At 43.2% G+C, this 19686-nt stretch overlaps 2 protein-coding genes across 11 annotated transcripts in view; one reads left to right on the top strand and one right to left on the bottom strand.

Annotated features, from left to right (window-relative positions):
• Positions 1-2183, bottom strand: part of ap1g1 (adaptor related protein complex 1 subunit gamma 1) — a 22237-nt gene extending 20054 nt beyond the window's left edge. Inside the window, exon 1 of one of the 5 annotated variants that reach the window (XM_069173869.1) lies at positions 1911-2183. In XM_069173869.1, coding sequence (XP_069029970.1) covers positions 1911-1934 — 24 coding nt within the window. In that variant the 5' untranslated portion in view covers positions 1935-2183. Of the gene's footprint in view, positions 1-4; positions 213-235; positions 364-1057; positions 1151-1547; positions 1633-1910 lie in introns of those variants that run through there. The other 4 variants (XM_069173868.1, XM_069173871.1, XM_069173870.1 and 1 more) reach the window with 4 other exon arrangements.
• On the top strand, positions 1595-19686 carry znf821 (zinc finger protein 821). 6 transcript variants are annotated; one of them, XM_069173873.1, is made up of 6 exons: positions 1595-1841; positions 11005-11136; positions 11297-11412; positions 12847-12945; positions 13833-13999; positions 15457-19686. In XM_069173873.1, exons 1-6 carry the CDS (start codon positions 1595-1597, stop codon positions 16415-16417), a joined length of 1722 nt encoding a protein of 573 aa, XP_069029974.1. In that variant the 3' UTR covers positions 16418-19686. The 6 variants fall into 6 exon arrangements, with proteins under 6 accessions (XP_069029974.1, XP_069029973.1, XP_069029975.1 ...); XM_069173872.1 differs by having other exon boundaries at positions 11294-11412; XM_069173874.1 differs by lacking the exon at positions 1595-1841 and adding an exon at positions 4901-5043 and having other exon boundaries at positions 11294-11412.

The raw sequence follows: 19686 nt of genomic DNA, 5'->3' as shown, positions 1-19686 counted from the left end.
CTACCGCCAACAACAGTAATAGTAAACTGAAGTCACTTGGAACGGACAGTACAAACAAAAACAAAAACAAAAACAAAAATAGATTAGAAAAGTCCAGTGACATAACGTGGTGTGAAGTCCTCCATGACAGATCCAGTAGGGGCTGGATAAAGCTTCAATCCGAGGGGGAAAGTATATCGATAGTGGGATATTTAGGTGTGCGTAGCATCGTGCAAATTTGTTAAAGCGACTTCACCATTAGATCATCAAAGGTGTCGCTGCAGTTGGGTCCAAACACCTCGCAAGCTCTTCTTCAAGCCAAATGTGAACGTCATCGTTAATACACTACTTGTAGTCGACCTCGGCGGTTTCTGGTCTGTTGGCATCAGATATGCAAGCGAGCTTTTAGTAGGACGCACAAGTAACGAGAGCTCGCTTCACCCGCAACGAGCAGCACCTGTGTGTGTGTTAGTGTGGTCGACCGATAGCACAGGGAAGGAGTCTGGCAGCGAAACACCAGGATGACAAATGTGTACAGTAACCACCCGTATTGCGCGTCACACTCGTTTGCTCACTTCCTACTTTGCAGCTGACTTCCTGAACATACCTGCAAATTGTTATATTTAACAAGCGCTCCTCAGACGACTTCATTCTTTATAAAAAAAATAAATAAATAAATTTAAATAAATTTTTAAAAAAAAGCGCGTATCTAAGCGTTACCTTCTCGATTCAGACCACTTCAGCACCAAGGAACTTATTTTACGAAACTTAAGAGCGGAATCGAGTCCACGTCCTCAGCGCACTGAGCTAGCTGTCGGTTAGCTCTTCGGGAATTCAAACGCGACGTTGATTTACGGCTGAAATGTTTACAAATACCTCCAAATGTTTGGAAAGACTCGGATCACTACCGAAGCGCGCAGCTGCACGTCTCACACACACACACACACGTTAACACCACTCGTATAAAAGGGACAATCAACACCTCTCCCGACAAGACAGCTAACCGCGAGCTAACCCGAGTCCGGTCTCTTCGACAGAAAGGACAACGTGTTAAGTTTGACAGCAGCTTCACCTTCACCTTTGTTCCGTGAAATCCCGAAGGTTTAACATCGGCAGCGTTACACAATCCAGTTCAGATGAAGCCAGAGGCCGACACACCTGACTCCGGTTCGCCGATTGATCAGTGACATGATGCAGTTCAGGCCTTCTTCAGGCATTTGGGATTATCGAGGACCTGACCGTCCGTCTGGAGACGTGCGGATTATTAACGAGGCGTTACGAGTTGTTCACGATAACTACGACTTAGTTGAACGCGGACATATTGAGCTTCACATCCCGAGCAGGTAGTGAGCGAGGCTGCAGCTATAAAAAAAAAAACCAAAAAAAAAAACCGTGCTAACCATGCTAAGCTAGCCGCTGACAGGCGCAGCCCCGCTAAGACTTCCTCCTCGATTCAGAGAGTTGTCAACGTACAAACAATCCCCCAAAAAAACACCACCGACCATCCGCCACACGGAGAGCCGTTCTCGCACATTCACGCCGATGTGTTATTATCGGAGTATACTTACTAGCCGTAATGATGCCAGAGAAATAACTGGAATCGTCTCTATTAGCAATGGAGGGAGGAACACACTGGACATGCAAAATGGTGGCTGCTCCAGCCTCAGCACATCTACCGCAGGCGGAGGGATACACGCGCACGCCGACCGGTCCGCGAGGCGAAAGAAGATCCGACGGGACTCGAGTCGCCCATCACAGCGTTACAGTTAACGTTCAGCCCGGACCGGAGGACTTCATCACAGTCTGTACCTCCGCCCCGAGACTCCCACCCCTGATATGCCAGTGTTCGCTGGACACCATGGGTAAGAGTCGCGTTGTGTGTCGGTGATCGTCAGAGGACTTTAAATCCTGCTCATTGTTTACTGATTTACCAGCGAGGCTCCGTCCTCTTCCATCGTTCTCGCATCGACTATAAAGAGCTAACGGTTTGTCAGCGTTAGCCACCGAGCTGACGTTGTCGCACTGATCCTCGTCGGCTAAGCGACCGAATAAATGCGCGTAACGTGGCTTTCAATTCATGCGCGTTGTCTGTCACTCATCGTACAAAGCGTGAATTTCACGACGACCCGAGATTATTTTGTTGAGATTGCATATTTTTCCGCCAAACCTTGCGGAAGGGTACATTTTCTACCTCCCCATCAATGTCGTGCTGCGGTCAGTTTACTCGTGGCAGTCAATGATGACGACTACATGCAATGTTATGACATTGGTGGTCCAGTGGTTTGTGGCGCCACCTAGTGGTATTACTGTGCTGTGCAACAAAGTAACCCTGTAGGCTGGGCTTCATTAATAGTTTATTCACCATTAGTCAATCAGGTTTAGGTCCAAGTCTGAGTAAACAACGCTGTGAACGTGTTCTTGGATGCTGATAATATTTAGATTGGTGATATGATTGGATTGTGTGATTGAGAGTAATTGTGACCAAACGTGTCAGATGTTGTTGTTGTAAAAGATGTCATTAACCTCAAGCTTTCAGGTAAATATTCAGAAACCCGTGCTTTGGGCTTCACTGTGATTTGCTGTATTAAGAATGTGAAGAGTGAAATTCATACGAACATATTCCTATTCGAGCTGAACGGGGGGCTCAAAGCTATTCTAGGAAACACAGGGAGGGAGATAGATCCCTGTAATTAATCACCGGGCTACATCACGGAAAACAACTCGCATCTCTAACTATCAAGTGTCCGATAAAATGACACATCTTTGGACTGCGGCAGACAAATAAACAGGGTTATTCTAAAATACATTTAAAAGTTTTTGTGTAGATAACTTGATGCTGATTTTTGCATACAAGGAATTTAATGAATTCATTTTGCCTCAAGCCTTTTTCTGAAATGTACTCAGCCCTGTTGTCAGTCATAACGTAAACATTAAAGTGCATACTAACACAATGTCAGCATCCACACCCTTCTCGTAATTATTTTATATTTTTGACCTTGTATCCCAGAGGCTTGTCATCTGGTTGAACATTCTATTCTTCTATAAAGATATCCAGATAACTTGTAAAACGAATCCCCTCAAACCTGAAATTTCAGCTCCCAAATTTCACCCAAATTAGAACATATTTTATCAAATATTACAAGTGGTGTTTCGCCACGCTGATGGTTTTAGTTTAATGTGGCCAGTTTTGTAGATATCGACATCTTAGAATTTTGTGTCTAAACCGTATTTTCATAGAGTAGATTTGAATTAAAATGAATTCACGTAATTAAAGTATTCAGCATTGACCATAAAAGTAGACACAGCAATGCCACTATCTAAACAATGTGGCCGAATTGACCCATAAACATCAATTGTGCTTTATGAGGCAAATCATTTCCTCTCAGAATCAGAGATATTCACATGAGAGTCCTTGTTATCTGTCTGCCTTGTAATTAGGTCATCACAGATACAGTATGTCAGAATCTGCCGATGCAGATATCTGTCTATGACATATTGTGCCTTCAAGGCAATTTAGGAACAGTGGTGCCATTGAATGGCTTGTCCACCAGAGGGCTTTGACAAGATTTCTTTCAAGTGTAAAATGTCCTACTCAGAACATAACTTGATCATAGTTAATTAACAACTAAATTAAGGGATCATTTTAGGTGTATATTTTATAAACAATTTCTCCTGTTTCTATTCAGGAAGGGGGGAAAAAAGTGCATTTTGAAACTATGGCCAAATGCAGCTTCCTGTTTTTTTTTTTATGGCTGTATAGTCTTTGTGTGATGGCAACACAAATGTATTAGTGTACCTCACTAATCAAGTGTGTAAGTGCAGTAACTGGGGGGAACAAATAGTACTCATTAATTTTCAATATTTGTTTTTATTTACATTTATAATACAAGATTTTCTTGAGAAAACACAAAGTACAGGTTTTGATAGAATAATAATGCAGATAATGCATTTTATTTTATTATTTGGACCCAATTCTGCTCAAGGTACACTCACTAGCCTTTTTTCTGGAGCTTTTGACTGCATCTGTCTTTATCAGGGATGATGCAAACCTATTAGCTGTTATGGGGTCATGTTTTAGCACCTTTATGACTTATTAACGTTAAACAAGAAAGTTCAATACTGACCTTGAAAATGGGAGTTTAAAAAAAAAACCGCCCACTTACTGATATCAAATTACTTGTATCCACTTACTTTCACTTAATTTATAATGTTTAAAACATACTGTAATGTGTTAGTTACATTAATGCAGATTATTGAGATACTAGATAGGCCTGTATCCTCTTTTAATGACAATCTTGAAATTATCAGCCTAGATATATTTTGATTCATATTATTTTGAGATATCGACCAATTTAGATATTATGACTCCTCTGTGAAGCTACAGGAGCACTGAGTATTTGGACATCTTTGGAGCGTTTTCTATGGCGTTGTATTTTTTTTTCTTTCTTTCTCTCCTGTACGCCTTGAACGCAGCATAGTATCTTGAGCATAAACCCCCCTCCCACCCCCCACCCCACCCCTCCCCTCCCCCACCCTCTGCACATCCCACAATGCTGTTCGGCGTGGCTTCTTTGATTTCACGATAGAGATCAGCTGAGCTCGTGCATCGCTGCAGTGTGCGCGCGGCTGCCAGCGGCTCGGGATCGGAGCAGCTCGGGGCTGCTCGGCGTCTCTCTGGTCGGGCTTGGACATCATTTTAAACCCCCTGATCGGCTGGAGACGGGGCTCTTTTTTTTTTTTCTTTTTTTTTTTTTTTGAACACAGAAAAGCCGCAAGAATGTGACTCTTTCGTGTTGTCGTTTCTCATTTCTGTTTACCTCCGTGAACGTTCCCGATTCTGCTGATCGAGTTGACGGTTTGATCACGTTTTTTTTTTTTTTTTTTTTTTTTTTTTTTTTTTTTCCTTCCTTCCGTTCATCATCTGTCCCCTCAGTGCGGAATACACCTGGACTGGTTTCAGGGGAACCGTCAGGACATTACAGTCTTTTTTTCTTTTTTTTTTTTTACCGGCAGTGGGCAATAATATGTCCAGGAGGAAACAGACCAACCCCTTCAAAGTTAACTGTAGGTATTCCAGGTATTGTCTCTTTCACGACTTATTCATCCATGTCACGTCCCTCATCCGTGTGCACTTTGGCTGCTTGACAGCAATATGTTGATCTCCGTGCCGACCTGCATTACCAGTTGTCTTCCCTGTTGTCCTCTGCTTGTTATAAATCTTCCAGATGTATGAAACTAAACGCTCTTCGTGACTTACCATCAGATTTTTGTTGTTGTTGTATGTTTCGTTAGCAGCTGACCTTTTTAAATATCACCTAATTTGAGTTTGCATTAAAAAAAAAAAAAAAAAAAAAAAAAAAAAAAAACAGTTGAAGTTTTCTTCATTGTGTAGTTTGTGTGAGAATACAGCATAAGACTTAAGTGACTGATTTGGGATTTAATTTATTTCTATTAATCTACAATACTATCTTGAGGAGTTATGCAGCTACAGTTGCAAATGTATTAAAAACAAAAGAGACAAATAGTGGGGCCTGTTGTTGAAATCATCAAGTCATATAAAATCTCTTATCATGGTGCTGCTCATCAGCTCGATCTCTCGAGCAGCGCGAATGTGTAAATATCTCTCTGTTTGAATTGATAAGTTTGTGTGCAGAGTTTCACAATAATCCGTGTGATGTTATCTCCTTCAGTGTGTCAGGGCTTGTGGCGAACCGTTTTACTGCGTAGATACGTCTCGGCCGTGTTGTTGCAGCCCGATCAGAGCGGACAAGCTTTCCAACTCCTGCACACTGTGGATCTGCATGCTGCTGGTCCAGATACAGCACAAGACTGCAGAAAAGCACACAATGAGCAAGATTACTAACGAAAGCCACTACTATTAAGGAAATGTGCACTTGCCTTGTATTTCAGTGTTTCTGTCAGTCCTCCTGTCCTCCCTTTATAAAATGAGACATCTACAGTGTTTCTTGCTACGTGAACACGATACGGACAACTCGTGTGGACTTTCTGGTATTGATTATCTTCTGGCGAGTTTTTTCTGATGGGCTTATTGTCCTCGAGCATCTTTTATATCTGTAGGGCCTCCCTGCACACCATCACTGGCACTAATACTTGCATGTACTCCAGTAGAGCCGAAACAATAAGTTGATTAGTTTGTCAGTTGTCATCAATTTTGATAGTCGAGTAATGAGCTGTTTTTCTTTTTAAGCAAATACACCATCTGAAAAAGCAAACACCTCTGGTTTCCAATAATCAGATGTGAGACGTTGCTGCTTGTGTCTGATATATTTGTGAAGTGAGTATTTGGACTGTTGGTGAGACAAAACGAGCTGTTTTAAGATTCTCCTTCATCCAAGTTCTGGTCAATCTAAGTTTTATCCTAAAGCTCCTGGACTCACTCAAAGTTCTCAAAGATGTTTCACCTCTCAGTCCAAAGGCTTCTTCAGCTGTGATGAGAGGTGAAATGTCTTAGACTGACTAAACAAGCTGTTGAATAATGGACCTTGGACCCGGGGTAATTATTTAAATACGTTTTCCGTAATGACTTCAAAATGGTCTCAGATTTAATAAAATCTAAATTTGGATTGAAACAGATGCCAGGAATCCTGAGGAGACCCTGTTGTAGACAAATTGTCGGCGTCCCTGGATGTGAGTGACTTAGCGTCAGGCCTTCTGCCAGGATCCCCTCGCTGGTGGACAGCATGCCAACCTCTTATCTTAAGCAAGTTTTTGGCTCCTGGGGGGGGATTGCCCAGCGTAATCTACTGAGGCAATGGATGCTGCAGCCCTCCTTTCTAAACATAGTTAGTTGAAACTGCTGTAGAAATACATCTCTCCCATTGCGACAGCAGTAATCCCTGTAAACTAATGAGCTCATTTGTTGCTCCGTAACACCTACAAGAGTCCAGAGTGGGAGCTGAAAACACTCTGGAGGTCTTAATACAGAGTCATGCTGGCATGAGAGAAGAAGACAAACACCACAACAGTTGTTGAGACTTCACCATACCTCCCACTGTGTCACTGTGTTTTGCACACTGACTTTCCTCTGCTTTGCCTTGATTGTTTTACCTGTCTTTTCTCATGAGGCATGAATTGCATGCACAGAGCCCATCCCCCCCCCTGAGAGGGTCAGACCAGACAGACAGACTGACAGACCAGACAGGCAGGGAGACAGTCTGACAGGCGGGTGGGCTGACACACACACACACACACACACACACACACACACACACACACACACACACACACACACACACACACACACACAGGGAATTCCAGACAATGCTACAACAGTGCTGTCCATCTAGTTATTTGTGTTCCTCCTTGAGTTTGATGCTCAACAACACGGAGAAGAACCGCAGGACACTTGAGTGCTTTCTGCAGCCGAGTGTCCTGCAGGTTGACAGTTTATAGACATCAGTTTGTTTGACAGTATTGCTGTGGTCTCATAAATATTTTGCACCGAGAAGTAAACATACTGAAAAACTCAACTGCTTCGCTGGTGCCAATCACAACAAACAGTTTCATTTCAGAAAAAAAACAAACTCTTGAGTATGACGGCACATGTGAATGCAGAAGCGATGCTTTTTGTTATATGTATATATCTACATTGTTTTTTTTACGTTGGGAAATGTGAAAAGCGCAGTTTTAAATAGTTTCTCGTACTCCAGTTTCCCTCCAGTGTTTTGACTGTTTTTCAGCAGCGCCAATGTTTCCTGATTATTTGTGAAAGTCATGTGATTTCACGATGACGGTGTCGTCTTCAGGCTGGATCAAAATCCCAGTGTAAATATGTAATTATTATTTTTGTTTGTCAGTGAGACTTTAGACTCACGTCAGGCGACAAACTAACCGTAGAAAGTCTTCATCAAGATAAGTGTTTAATCGCTTCATCTTTTCTGGAGTATGAGGTCACCCGTTAATCAGAGGGAGAATTGATCAGATTGCGGGGGCACCATCCTCGTTCTCATCTGTGTGTGTGTGTGTGTGTGTGTGTGTGTGTGTGTGTGTGTAAGACAAGGGGCCCCAGCACTTCCTGCAGATTCAGACAGTGTTGTGTGTCTGCATGTGTGTTTTGGAGGGGAGGGCAGCTGAAAAAGGAGAAGGAGGGGCCTTTGAATTCAACAGGACCCCTGTTGCTTGGTGTTTGAGTGGAGTTTTGGCATTCTGTCTTTTGTCTGTTTTGTTTTGCACTCTAACCCTACACACACACACACACACACACACACACACACACACACACACACACACACACACACACACACACCTCCCCTCCCCTCTCCCTCTTCTGTGTGTCTGTTGGCTGATGAGTTTGTCTCTTTGTCTGGATTCAGTCAGACACTGCGTCACCTCCTGCCTACAGACACACAGACTCAGAGATAACATCACAGTGGCAGAGACCGAAGGGGGGTGTGGGGGGGAGGGAGGAGGGAGGAGAGACAGATGTACAGACAGAGCCCTAGCAGTGGGGGGATGGGTATCTCTCACACATCAATCATTGGCTATGTGCCGAGAAGCCAGCTTGTTGTAGTAGTTCATAGTTCAATACTCCGACCCTCTCTACCACTGCTGATGAATGTTTGGGTCTCTGGGAAAAAGACCCAAACAGTGTTCACATACCAACTCACCAGGAGCTGAACAGCACAACAACAAACCTCAAGATTATACTTCTGGTTTCACAGAGAGAGATAGAGAGAGAGATAGATAGAGAGAGTGTGTGTGTGTGTGTGTGTGTGTGTGTGTGTGTGTGTGTGTGTGTGTGTGTGTGTGTGTGTCTTGTACCTCAGGATTGTAATGAGGGCTGTAATTACCTGTCTGTCTCAGGTAAAGTGAAGTCAGGATCTCTCTCATCTCTGATCGGTGTTAATGGAGACAGAGAGCACAAGGGAAGGAAATTGGATTTTAAGCCATCATTAATTTTAGATATCTGTAGTGGGATGTTCCTACGTGCGAATGCCAAAAGATGCCTTCACCAAAACGGCCTCCAAATCAAGCAGTTTTCAGTCAAATACACGTTTGCAGGGTCAGGTGCTTAAGCAGAGAAGTGGAAGCATCCTGCAACCAAATGTGCGACTACATAACAAAGACGGAAATGAGACACATATGGGCTGTCATGGTATGAGAAGCCTTGTCCTCCCCCTCTGAGCTGATGGTATAGCTATGGAGGTAGTCAGAGCTAGATGTAAGCAGGGTGGACAGAGGGCGAGCCAGGCTGTTCAGTGTGTGGGTGGTACTGGGAGAGAGAGAGAAAAACATGGAGGAGCTAGGCAGTTAGCTGGAGGAGAGGAGTGCAGGCTGCTTCCCCGTGGGACTGCATGGCTGTTGGAACAGCGAGCATGTATCTGCCAGCATATACGTGTGTGGAAAAAGTGGGGGTTGGGATGCAAATGAAGTTGTGCCTGCATATATGTCATTGGGTTTGCCTTGTTGGTTCAGCATGCGTTGTGTTTCAGGCTTCGTGTGAAGAAGCTCTTCATTGTGAGTGATTCCCAAAAGTCTCGGGGGGGGAAAAAAAATGCAGAATTGCATCAATAATTTACCGTCTGAGACGGCGTTGTTTTTGGTGGACTGTGTTGTCCTGATCATAGGTTTTACGTATATCTGCAAATTATATTACTGTAATAGTCTCTGCCAGTTGGTGTTCAATCAAATAGAAAATTGTTATTTATTATTATTATTATTTATTTAGTGTTAATTATTATAAAAGCTTGGACAAAACCAGAAGACTCAGCTATAGGTGAATGCACTGGTATAGAAAAATTCATACCTTCTTGTGGTATGCTATGACAGTAGGTGATGTTGCTATGGCGATAAAGCACTTGTATGCTGAATGCAACGTATGGGTAAAAAGGTGGCAGACTTCATTTATTGAAGTGTTATGAATCAGCTCATTGTAAGGAGTGTTATTTTTTTTCCGTCGGGAGGAGGTGGCGCCACCACAGATACACTTACTGTATGTTCTGCCTGCGCGGTTTATGGTATGCAGGACACTGCAGTGCATCATCACACAAAAACTGTCTTCTAAATTATGAAACTTGACGGAAAGGTTTGGTCTCCCGTTCATGTGCTGCAGACATTTTCAGCTGCAAACATAAAGTATTTTCAGTTCTTTAGTCTGTCACATCATCGATTGATCGATTCATCCTTCGTCTTTCATTGTTCTAATAAAGGGGCCAATACACGATCTCTGAGTATAGACAGCTTTACATCATCACATGTTGTTATCTCCATCACTCCTAGTGTTGAGCAAAGTGTACAGCTATGCTAGTAACCGAGGGGACCATTGTTGCTGGCATACCAGGTGTCACCTGACTGCACTCCTCACTTTTAGACTGTTTACAGTCGGCATTAACGTCCGTCCTGGGTGACCCAATCACAAGCGGTCAGCTCAGAACAGGTGTGAACGCACCCGAGTAGCTTTGACATCCAATCTGCTCTGACCACGTTCTTTCACATATGTGAACGCAAATGCGTCCCGGACCACATTGAAGGACCGCCTACACAACTGATGTCCAATGAATAAATAATGACATAATAGGTATCTCTCACATGTACCACATGTTACCGTCACCTCACAGCAGGTTCATTAGTACATGAACTCGTGGCTATAAAGCTGCTATGTGACGCCTGTTCCACCAAAGCCTCGTCAAGGTTTACTTTTTCTCCGCCCCCTCGCACAGTTCATTTATCCACCGCAGCGCAGGACCGACTCTCTCAAACCCAAAACAGTCTGAGCCTGAACCACATGGGGCTTGACAGTTCAGATCGGGAATTGCAAACTCGCCGTACTTTTATTCAGACGTGAAATACTCCTGATAAACATGAAATGAGGCTGCAGAGACGAGTCGGATCCAATCACAAGAGGGCACTGATCATGCCAGGTGTGAGTGGCTGAACGTATAAGAGCTGTCCACTTGTGATTGGATCACGCAGGTGTGAACAATCTATTTCTCTACTGTGAGAACAGCCCATAGTACTCACTGGAAACAAACATCGCTCTGACTGTTGCTGTCTTTGTGTTTTCAGGGCCATTCCACACTTCAGGCATCACAGGACTTCAGCACACTATTAACATGGATGGCAGGGACGAGTTCACCGAAGACAGTGAATGCTGCAGCAACAACTCCCAGGAGGTCCACGGGCAGGATAGCCTCTCAGGTACAGGATGGAGGGACGGGACGGGGCGGGATGGGACGGGGAAGCACCGGATGCACTCTGTAGGCACGTCTTCGGACCGTGGGGTGTTAGTGAGAGTAAGCCCTGCTCTGTGTTCTGTTGTCTGTCTGTATTGATAGGGCTGTGTTTGCCTCCATAGAAGACAGCGATAGTGACCTTGACAACCACGGTGAAGACTCGTCCTCCAACACCTCTGCCGACGACCACATGACCACCAAGAGAACACAGTGCCGCCTACAGGGAGCGGGAGTCAAAGAGGTGAGAGGGCACAGTCACACCAAACTAACACACAAATTGTCTGGAGTCACAGAGGCAACTTTGATCATCATGTTTTTTATGATTGTGCCACTTCTGTTCATAGTGGTATTTTATATTTCTTTGACAATATTTTGCCCTTTCTTTAATTAGTTTGAATACTGCTCATACGTTACACTGCAGGCGACCGTGAACAGAGTTTTGTGTGTGAAATGATCGAACAAACAAAGACTCCAGAAAGAAAAATGTTTGATAATGCTTTTCCCCGCATCTCTGTGCAGGTCACCTGTTTCATTTTGAGACGTGGTTTATAAAACGAGGTGATTGTCGTGGCAAGACTTGCGTGGGCAGGAAAAAATGATCAACTTAATAGCTGCAGGGTTTTTTTTTTGTCCAACTTTGCTCCACCAGTTGTGCATGAAACATCAGTTGATGTGAATACTGATTTGCATGCAGATGTCCACTCTGTGTTTAATGTTTATAACAGGAGCGTGTGCTTCTGCAGTGTCTTTTGCAGTTTTAACATGTTTAGTTAAAAGTGGATGAACATGTCCATTTAACGGTGGATTCACAGCAGATGATCTGAATGAACTTCTGTGGTGGTGAGCAGGAACAGGAAGTGCTGATGTGTTATCTGATATTTTCAAAGTATTTCCTCCTCATTCAAATTGTGAAAGACAAACCATGCTTCACGTAATCATAATCGTAATCTGCTCAGACAGAAATGTTGTACTTGTGTGGCATCCTTTTTATTTGTCTTTATTGTATAAAAGATTTTTTTTTTTAAATAGCATCAGTATTTGGGATTGTTTTCTTAAACATCCATTTAAAATGTTTTACTCTTTTGAGATCTCTCTTGTTGAATGAGTAAAATTGATAGGTACACCTTCATTAAAATGTCCTATGACCATTGAGTACTTTTGTAAGGTGTGACAACTTGTGACTTTTAAAATCTACGACTATGTTAATAAGAAAACAAAAAGAAAAGCACTTCATTTAAATAGACACATGTGGTTTCAGCCAATATGTTTCTTCCCTGGACCGTCTGTTTGAAAAGGGTTTTCTGTATTGCAGCATCATGTCACTATCAGTCAGTTATTGTGGCTTGGGATCATTTCGCTTCGTCATGGACTCAACACATCATCAAACACTTGTGAAAGTGCTTCACGTGGAAACTTGTGAAACTCGTAGTGGCATGTCTTCAGTCTGGTGCTTAAACCAAATAAATAGTGATTATTGCACAAATAACGGTAAATTTGAATGTGTGAATAGCTCAAAAAAAGTCTTTTAATCTGCTTCTACTTTTAGATCTGTTGTCTTAACTGCCAGAATGCATTTGATATCCAGGTATAGAGTTGTGATGCACAGTGGGTGTACTTCACATATACAGCCGGTTTTGCTCTAAAAGGTGTTTTTAATGGACTCAACTTTCCTCAGGAGAGTGAGGAAGGGGCCGACCACGGCATCAACTTCGTTTGTCCTCTCTGCACGCTGGATTTCAGCAGCCCCGAGAAGCTCATCTCCCATGTCTACCAGGTGAGAACAACGTTATCTCACCTTTCCTGATCCAGTACAGAACCATCAAAATAACAAGCGGCTTTAGAAAATGAATTGCAGCGTGTTTCTAATACATCAACGGCAGATCAGATGTTCACCATCAGAACTTCATTGAAATGCAGGTGAAGGTGTTAACTCGTCTGATTCAAGCTTGTTTACTTTTTCACGTCACTTCACAGGAGTCTTTCTTTGCAATGTTTTTTTATGAGAACCGCAAATTGTAATAATGTCTAAACCAATCAAAGGTTGTTTTTTTTAATTTTTTTTAATTAGTACATCCTTATGTTAGTTACTGTTAAAGTTGTCAAGTAATCACATTCAGGAATGTTGCAGTGGTTAATTGCAAGACTCAATTTATTTGTAGTAATTGAAATGTTCAGTCATTCAAGTAAAACAATTTTGTTATTTATTCTTTTATTCAATCATGTTTCACAATCACAATTGATTGAGTGGCATTTGTTTTCAATTTAGAGCAGTTGGGTTTTTTTCTTGAAAAATGTCTAAACTTGTAATGCTTATAGCATGCATAGTGCGGTGCATTACAACCACACCCTCAATTTCCACTAATATTTTGCAGCAATTGGGAAATGAAATGTTGGTAATATTATTAAAAGCACCTTCATTAATTCAATTAGGTCATTAATATGTGTTAACATGTTTCCATTGTTGTGTTGTAAAGGTGCACAAGCAGAAAAGTGCTGCGGCTTGTTCAGCAATTCCCTCTTAATGATAATATAATTTGTTGTGGATCATTTTGTTCTTTACACATTTTGAGAACCAACTTCAACCAAAAAAGTATTGGGTTTTCATCTTTTAATGTTGTCGTTGAGTTCCTGGTTCTTCTCTTGTTTTGCTGCCTTTAACAGCACACGACTATGATGAGCAACACCAAGAGCTATGTGTGCCCAGTGTGTGGGCGAGCCCTGAGTTCGCCTGGCTCACTTGGCCGGCATCTTCTCATCCACTCCGAGGACCGCCTCTCCAACTGTGCTGTCTGTGGTGCACGCTTCACCGACACCAACAACTTTAACAGGTTCAGCTCATCTCTGCTGCAGCGCTGGTCTCGGGGCCTTCATGCAGATTGTTGGCAACGTTGGTTTTTTTTGTGTGTTTTTTTAATGTGTCGTCGCCGAGCTATATCCATTATTACGACCTTCAAAGTCTCTCTGTTTAAGTGGATAAAAGACAAATAATAAATTATATCTGATAATATAAAGTACAGTGTCCCCCTCCCCCTGTAGTTTTTATTAATCGTATAGCACTTCAAACAATATCTCAAGGTCAAGATGCCTACAACAGGATTCTTTATCAGCCTTGAACAAAGACAGCAGATTCACAAGGAGAAACTGTTATAATGATGCTGTGTAATTCCTCATAGAACATCAAAATAGGATTTTGGCAGGAGTGTAATGAATACATCAGAAAATAAAGTGAAGGCCACAATCCTTCACCAGAAAAATATTTAGGTTGTAAAACAGTCAAGACTCTGAATCGTCAGAAAATGAAGTGAAAAGATGTCTTTCCTACAGAACTCGGACACAACAGAGCAATGGTTTTCTCCAAGTGTGAGATTAGGCAGAACATGAGGGATGAATAAAATTAGTACCATGACAGATTTAATGGAAATAAACTTGCATGTTGCTTAGCAACTAGCATTACATTTCAAATATAAACAGCACTGGCAAGGTCAGGATGCATAGTTGAAAAATAAGCGGAGAGAAGAATCCTGAGCTATTTTAGTTGGCAGAAGCAGGTGTTACACCGAACACCATGTTCACTGATATTAACTCAGAGGGAACATTAGAAAAGATGCATCATCGATGTGTGTGGAAAAGCCATTCTGATGTTGTTCTAGCAACGTATAGTAAAATAACTGAATAAGCATCTAGCACACGTTTTTAGTGTTATCTGACAATAGTCACCTCCTGGTTGGCTGTTAACGGTGTCGGAAACTTTTCTCTCAGCTCAGCAGAGGTCATGTGACGCACCGCCTCGTTCATCTCGAAAACAACTAGTTTGTAAAATGAGTACGATGAAAACAACCATCGTTTCCCATTTGGACAAAATGATTTCACATGATATCATCAACAGCAGCTTGATCGATGACGCTAAAATGGAGTAAAACACGTGACCACGCGGACCAGGTGGTTGTAACAAGCTGTTGGCGAGTGGCTGACAAGAATACGAGACAACATTACTGGCTGTCAAACTGATGTATTTAGTCTCTGCTCCAGACGGTTGGAAACTGATAGAAGCACTTTTCTTATTAAGTATGCACAATAAAAAGTGATTATTGGCTCTGGACGTGAAAAGTAAAGCATGAATCTAAACAACCAAAAACTATATTCAACGTAGAAAGAAGCTTCTAACATAGAGAAGTGTGTCTAGCAAACATTGAATCAGGGATGTGATGCTTCCAGTAGAACTGTCACTCCAGAAGGACGGAGGTTTCACTCTTACCAAGATGATTAATGCTGTATCCTGTTTCAGGGAGAAGCTAAAAGATGTCCTGGACACAACCAGGATGGATGTCAGCAGTGGAGGGGACACTTGTTCCCTGTCCAGCAGCCCCATGAGCAGCCCGGGCACCGGCACTCACTCCTGCCACGGACCGGGCCCAAGCCCCAGCTCATGTCAGGGTCCTCGCTCATGTCAAGCACCTGAACCCAATCCCAACCTATGTCAAGCCCATCGTACCTGCCAGGGACCGGGCCACATCTCCAGCCCATGTCAAGGCCCCAGAACATGTCATGTCCATGACCCGGGATCTGGACCGTGCTCAGGCTCTGACCAAGGACCCTCCTTCCCTTCACTGCCCGACAGTCTCCTCTCTGAAGGGCCGTCACTCGCATCTATCCCCGACGCCCTCAGCTCCTCTTCCTCCAGCCTTCCTCCGATCCCTGACATCCTGAGCCCTATGCCGGTGTACCCTGCCGGAGTGCTGCTGGTGTGCAACAGCTGCGTGGCCTACCAGCAGTTGGTGGAGGCCCAGTCGCCGATGCGAAAATGGGCTCTGCGCAGGAAGAACGAACCGTTGGAGGCTCGCATGCAGCGTCTGGAGCGCGAGCGCACGGCCAAGAAGAACAAGCGGGCGTGCGAGTCGGAAGAAGAGAAGGAAATCAGGAGGCTGCGGGACCGCGAGGCCAAACGCATGCAGAGGATGCAGGAGTCGGAGGAGCAGCGGGCACGCAGGCTGCAGAGAGACAGGGAGGCCATGCGTCTGAAGAGGGCCAACGAGACCCCGGAGAAGAGGCAGGCCAGGCTGATCCGCGAGAGGGAGGCAAAGAGGATCAAGCGACGCCTGGAGAAGATCGACCCGGCTCTGAGGACGCAGATAGAGCACGACCCCGCTGCGATGGCTGCCCTCACAGCAGACATGAGTCTATTTCAGTTCCCCTGCCCCATGCCTGTCCCTTCCATTGATAACGGCCTGTTCATGAAGCTGCCCTAATTGGACCGGGCTACTTGGAGGGGGAACCAACTGGCTTCTAGCAGCATCATTAACCTCTGCACTGCACCGTCAGGCTGCCGTGGTCACGGCGGACCGCTCCTTGCCGGTTTAACTCCCAGCCTGTGTCGAACAGCTCCACAAACAAACTGCTCTGTTAAATACAGCAACAACTTCTTCGGTTTCTAATTTATTACGTCTAGAAAACCCTGCGAACAGGGTTGAGAATGTTTCATATTGTATGGATGATGACATAAGCGCATGTTGTAAAGAGATTTATCTGTTTGTCAGTGGACCAGCAGATTTAACACAGTTCATTCTAGTAGGAGCAGTTTTACCTCCCCGGAGGGAAAAAAAAAAATCTTTTGCACATGGACCTTAAGTGATGGGAAGCGGGGACTTTGTAGCCACAGCCCCCTCCTCTCTGGTCCACTCCGCCAGCCCAGTGACTCGGATTTACCGGTAGCTACACCTCTCTCTTCAAGCTGCTACCGTGGGTCCCTGGGAAGTTCGTGTTCAGTCCAACTACCTCAGCCGGCGCCGTGGCGGCGCCTTCTCTGTCCCGTGGCTCACTGCGTTCCAACTCCAAGCTTCCAAAGCTCTACATGTACTGTACACCACTACAGAGGATGCAGGTTGTTTTCCACAATTTGTTTTGTATGTATTTGTCATTCAGGCATTTTAATAGGCCACAAAGATTCATAGAAGCAACTGATTTACCAACGCCAACGTTCAACATGTATTTTTCAGCGTTAATGTAAACAGGAGCCTTAAAGGTCCCATATTTAAAATTTTTCCATAAGAAGGTCTTTTTGTGGTTTTATGTACCAAAAGCCATTTTAATAGTTTTACGTCTCCTCCCTTGAGCTTCTCTCTGGAGCACAGCGGCACATTGATTATTATCATTGATCCGCTCTTCTGATTGGCTGCCTGTTTTTGATTGACACACGCCCAGGCCAACTGAAGGTTTTCTGTGGTCTTGTAGCTAGCTGCAAGACGGAATGAATGCGTTGTTTTTAAGTGTTAGTTTGTGACATCACAAACTTCTTGGAAGTCCAAACCGATGGTTCAAATGTCAGTGTTTCTGAATATATCGACTGTGTGCATTTCTAATTGGACTGAATATTTGACACTTTCACAGTATTCATAGACCTTCTACACCCGCTTGGTAAGTAAAGAAGAAAGGGAAATTTGAATTCATACAGTATGGGACCTTTAACAGATGAATGTTGAATGTTTGTCCTATTGAAAACACCTGCGTTGGTCGACATTCCCCTCATCTTAATGCATTCGCCTCTTTACATTCTCTTTGCCAAGATTTCAATCTCTTTTCTTCTTCTTCTTCTTTTTTTTTTTTACACCGAATATTTTGCCAATGTCATTTATTTTGTACTTTCTGTTACAGAGCTTTTCTCTGGCTCACAAAAACTCAGTCTGTGCTGCTGTTATTGTACTGTACAATACATTAGTTACCTCTTGTATATTTTGGGCTCATTGTGTTAAGGAATATTGCGGTAAAAGGTGGTTGCAATGACACAGTATCTAACATGTTACCTGTTGACCTCAGAATTTGTTACTTTACTTGAATTCTGCCCGTTAAGATGCATTCGTGTTCCTGATTTCTGAGTAAATAACGTGAAAGTGGGAGGGAAAGTATCACGCAAAGGTAATGCAACCTCTGCTTTGTGCAATTTGTGTAGCACTCACATGCTTTGTAAGGCTGCAGTACCTTCAAAATGTCTAAACAGTACCACTTAAGTTTATTTTTCTATGTCCGCATCTCAGCAGAAATATTGACTCGCATAACAGGTGAAAATTATTAACACGAACAAAACAATGTTTCTCTCTTTCTTTTCTCATCCGTTACTGAGCACTGGGGCTAATTTCATGACACATACAGCCCATACCTGGAGATTTGAATAATCTATATTCATTAACCTCATTCCAGCACATATTTATGCAATATGATGTGAATATATTTTTCTTGTGAAAGTGTTCGGGGTTACGTAGTTGGTACAAAACTGTTTTAAGTAGAGGCCATGTTTGGATATCCCTTGTTTCATTTCCTGCCTGTTTTTCTTGACTTCGCTTCTCCAGATGCAAAACATTTACAGCGTCAAATGAGCAGTTTCAGAAATATTCTATCAGAGACGAGGACGAGTAGTGGTTCTGTTCGAGGCACTCCTAGACGAGAGTCTGTCTACCCGCCCGTTTGTCACAGCAAAATTAATGAAGAAAAACATATATATATATATATCTATAGAGGGACTTTTGGTTTCATCCTCAGAGGCTTTTCTAGGAGTGCATCAAACCTCTATGCAACAGATGTGGTATTTATTAAGGGACACGACTTTCACTTTTCACTGAAACTATGCAGAATGGGACTTTAATTTAAACAAACTTCAAAGTATAGAATTCAGCTTCTCAGGCAATTTAACTCAGTGAGAGGGCTCAGAGCCTAGATACAACACCCTGGTCCGTAGGTTTCACTCACAGACCTGTCACATCATGTGACGGGAACCGTTTTAGGCAGTTTGTGTGACTTTTCTCGAGACACTTTGTCCTCTGAAGTTTGTTTTCTCTTCCTAGCTCAGCACATAAAAAGCAACAGGGTCTCACTGCCATCCTATTCATGACACACTACCCAGGGCAGATCAGTGCTCTCAACAAAGGCTTCAGGTGTCATTTATTTCTCTCCACTCTCAGACTATGAATACTGGGTATTCTCAGAGGTTGCTCTTTGAAATTGCTGTGATCCCCTTTGTCCTGCAGTGGAATAATGGGACAGAAGACGTCAGCATCTGTGGTCTGACATACTATTGCAAAGGACGTACTGCGGACTCTGAAGTGACGTTACGAGCACCGCTCTCAGTTTGGATTAGGTAAGCACTGCATGTCGTGAAACTGCACTTGTCCTAGAATGGTTCAATATGAGCTTGTGTTCTACTGTTAGTTTATGCCTGCCTGTTTTTTACAGTTTACTCATTCAAATGTTAAAAATGTTGGCCTTTCTGTATTAATTCTATCAGGATTTTCTCTCGATGTCCATGTTTACAACGTAAATCTTTCTGAACAAGGCCAAATGAATGAGCTACACTGCTAATGACAACATGCTCGTTGTGATATCAATGCATTCTGACTGGATGGCACTTTGGGGGACGCCATCCTCTGTTACTGGATCAACAGATGTACAGATCTTGATGAAACCTGGTAAAGAATGTGGAAATAAAAATTGAATTTATTACAATGTTGGTTCAGCATTGTTTCCCTCA

The sequence above is a fragment of the Embiotoca jacksoni genome, unplaced genomic scaffold (genome assembly GCF_022577435.1).
Source record: "Embiotoca jacksoni isolate LCO1_2020_lvr unplaced genomic scaffold, fEmbJac1.0.p SCAF_6, whole genome shotgun sequence".
Taxonomy (NCBI): domain Eukaryota; kingdom Metazoa; phylum Chordata; class Actinopteri; family Embiotocidae; genus Embiotoca; species Embiotoca jacksoni.
The sequence above is the reverse complement of the archived record's forward strand: the minus strand, read 5'-3'. Positions and strand labels throughout refer to the sequence as shown.

Coding starts and splice junctions, on each gene's coding strand:
- znf821 (XM_069173872.1), top strand. CDS start 1,595: ATGGAGGGAGGAACACACTGGACATGCAAAATGGTGGCTGCTCCAGCC. Junction 1,842..11,004: donor GTGTTCGCTGGACACCATGG/GTAAGAGTCGCG, acceptor TTGTGTTTTCAG/GGCCATTCCACACTTCAGGC. Junction 12,946..13,832: donor TCATCTCCCATGTCTACCAG/GTGAGAACAACG, acceptor TGCCTTTAACAG/CACACGACTATGATGAGCAA.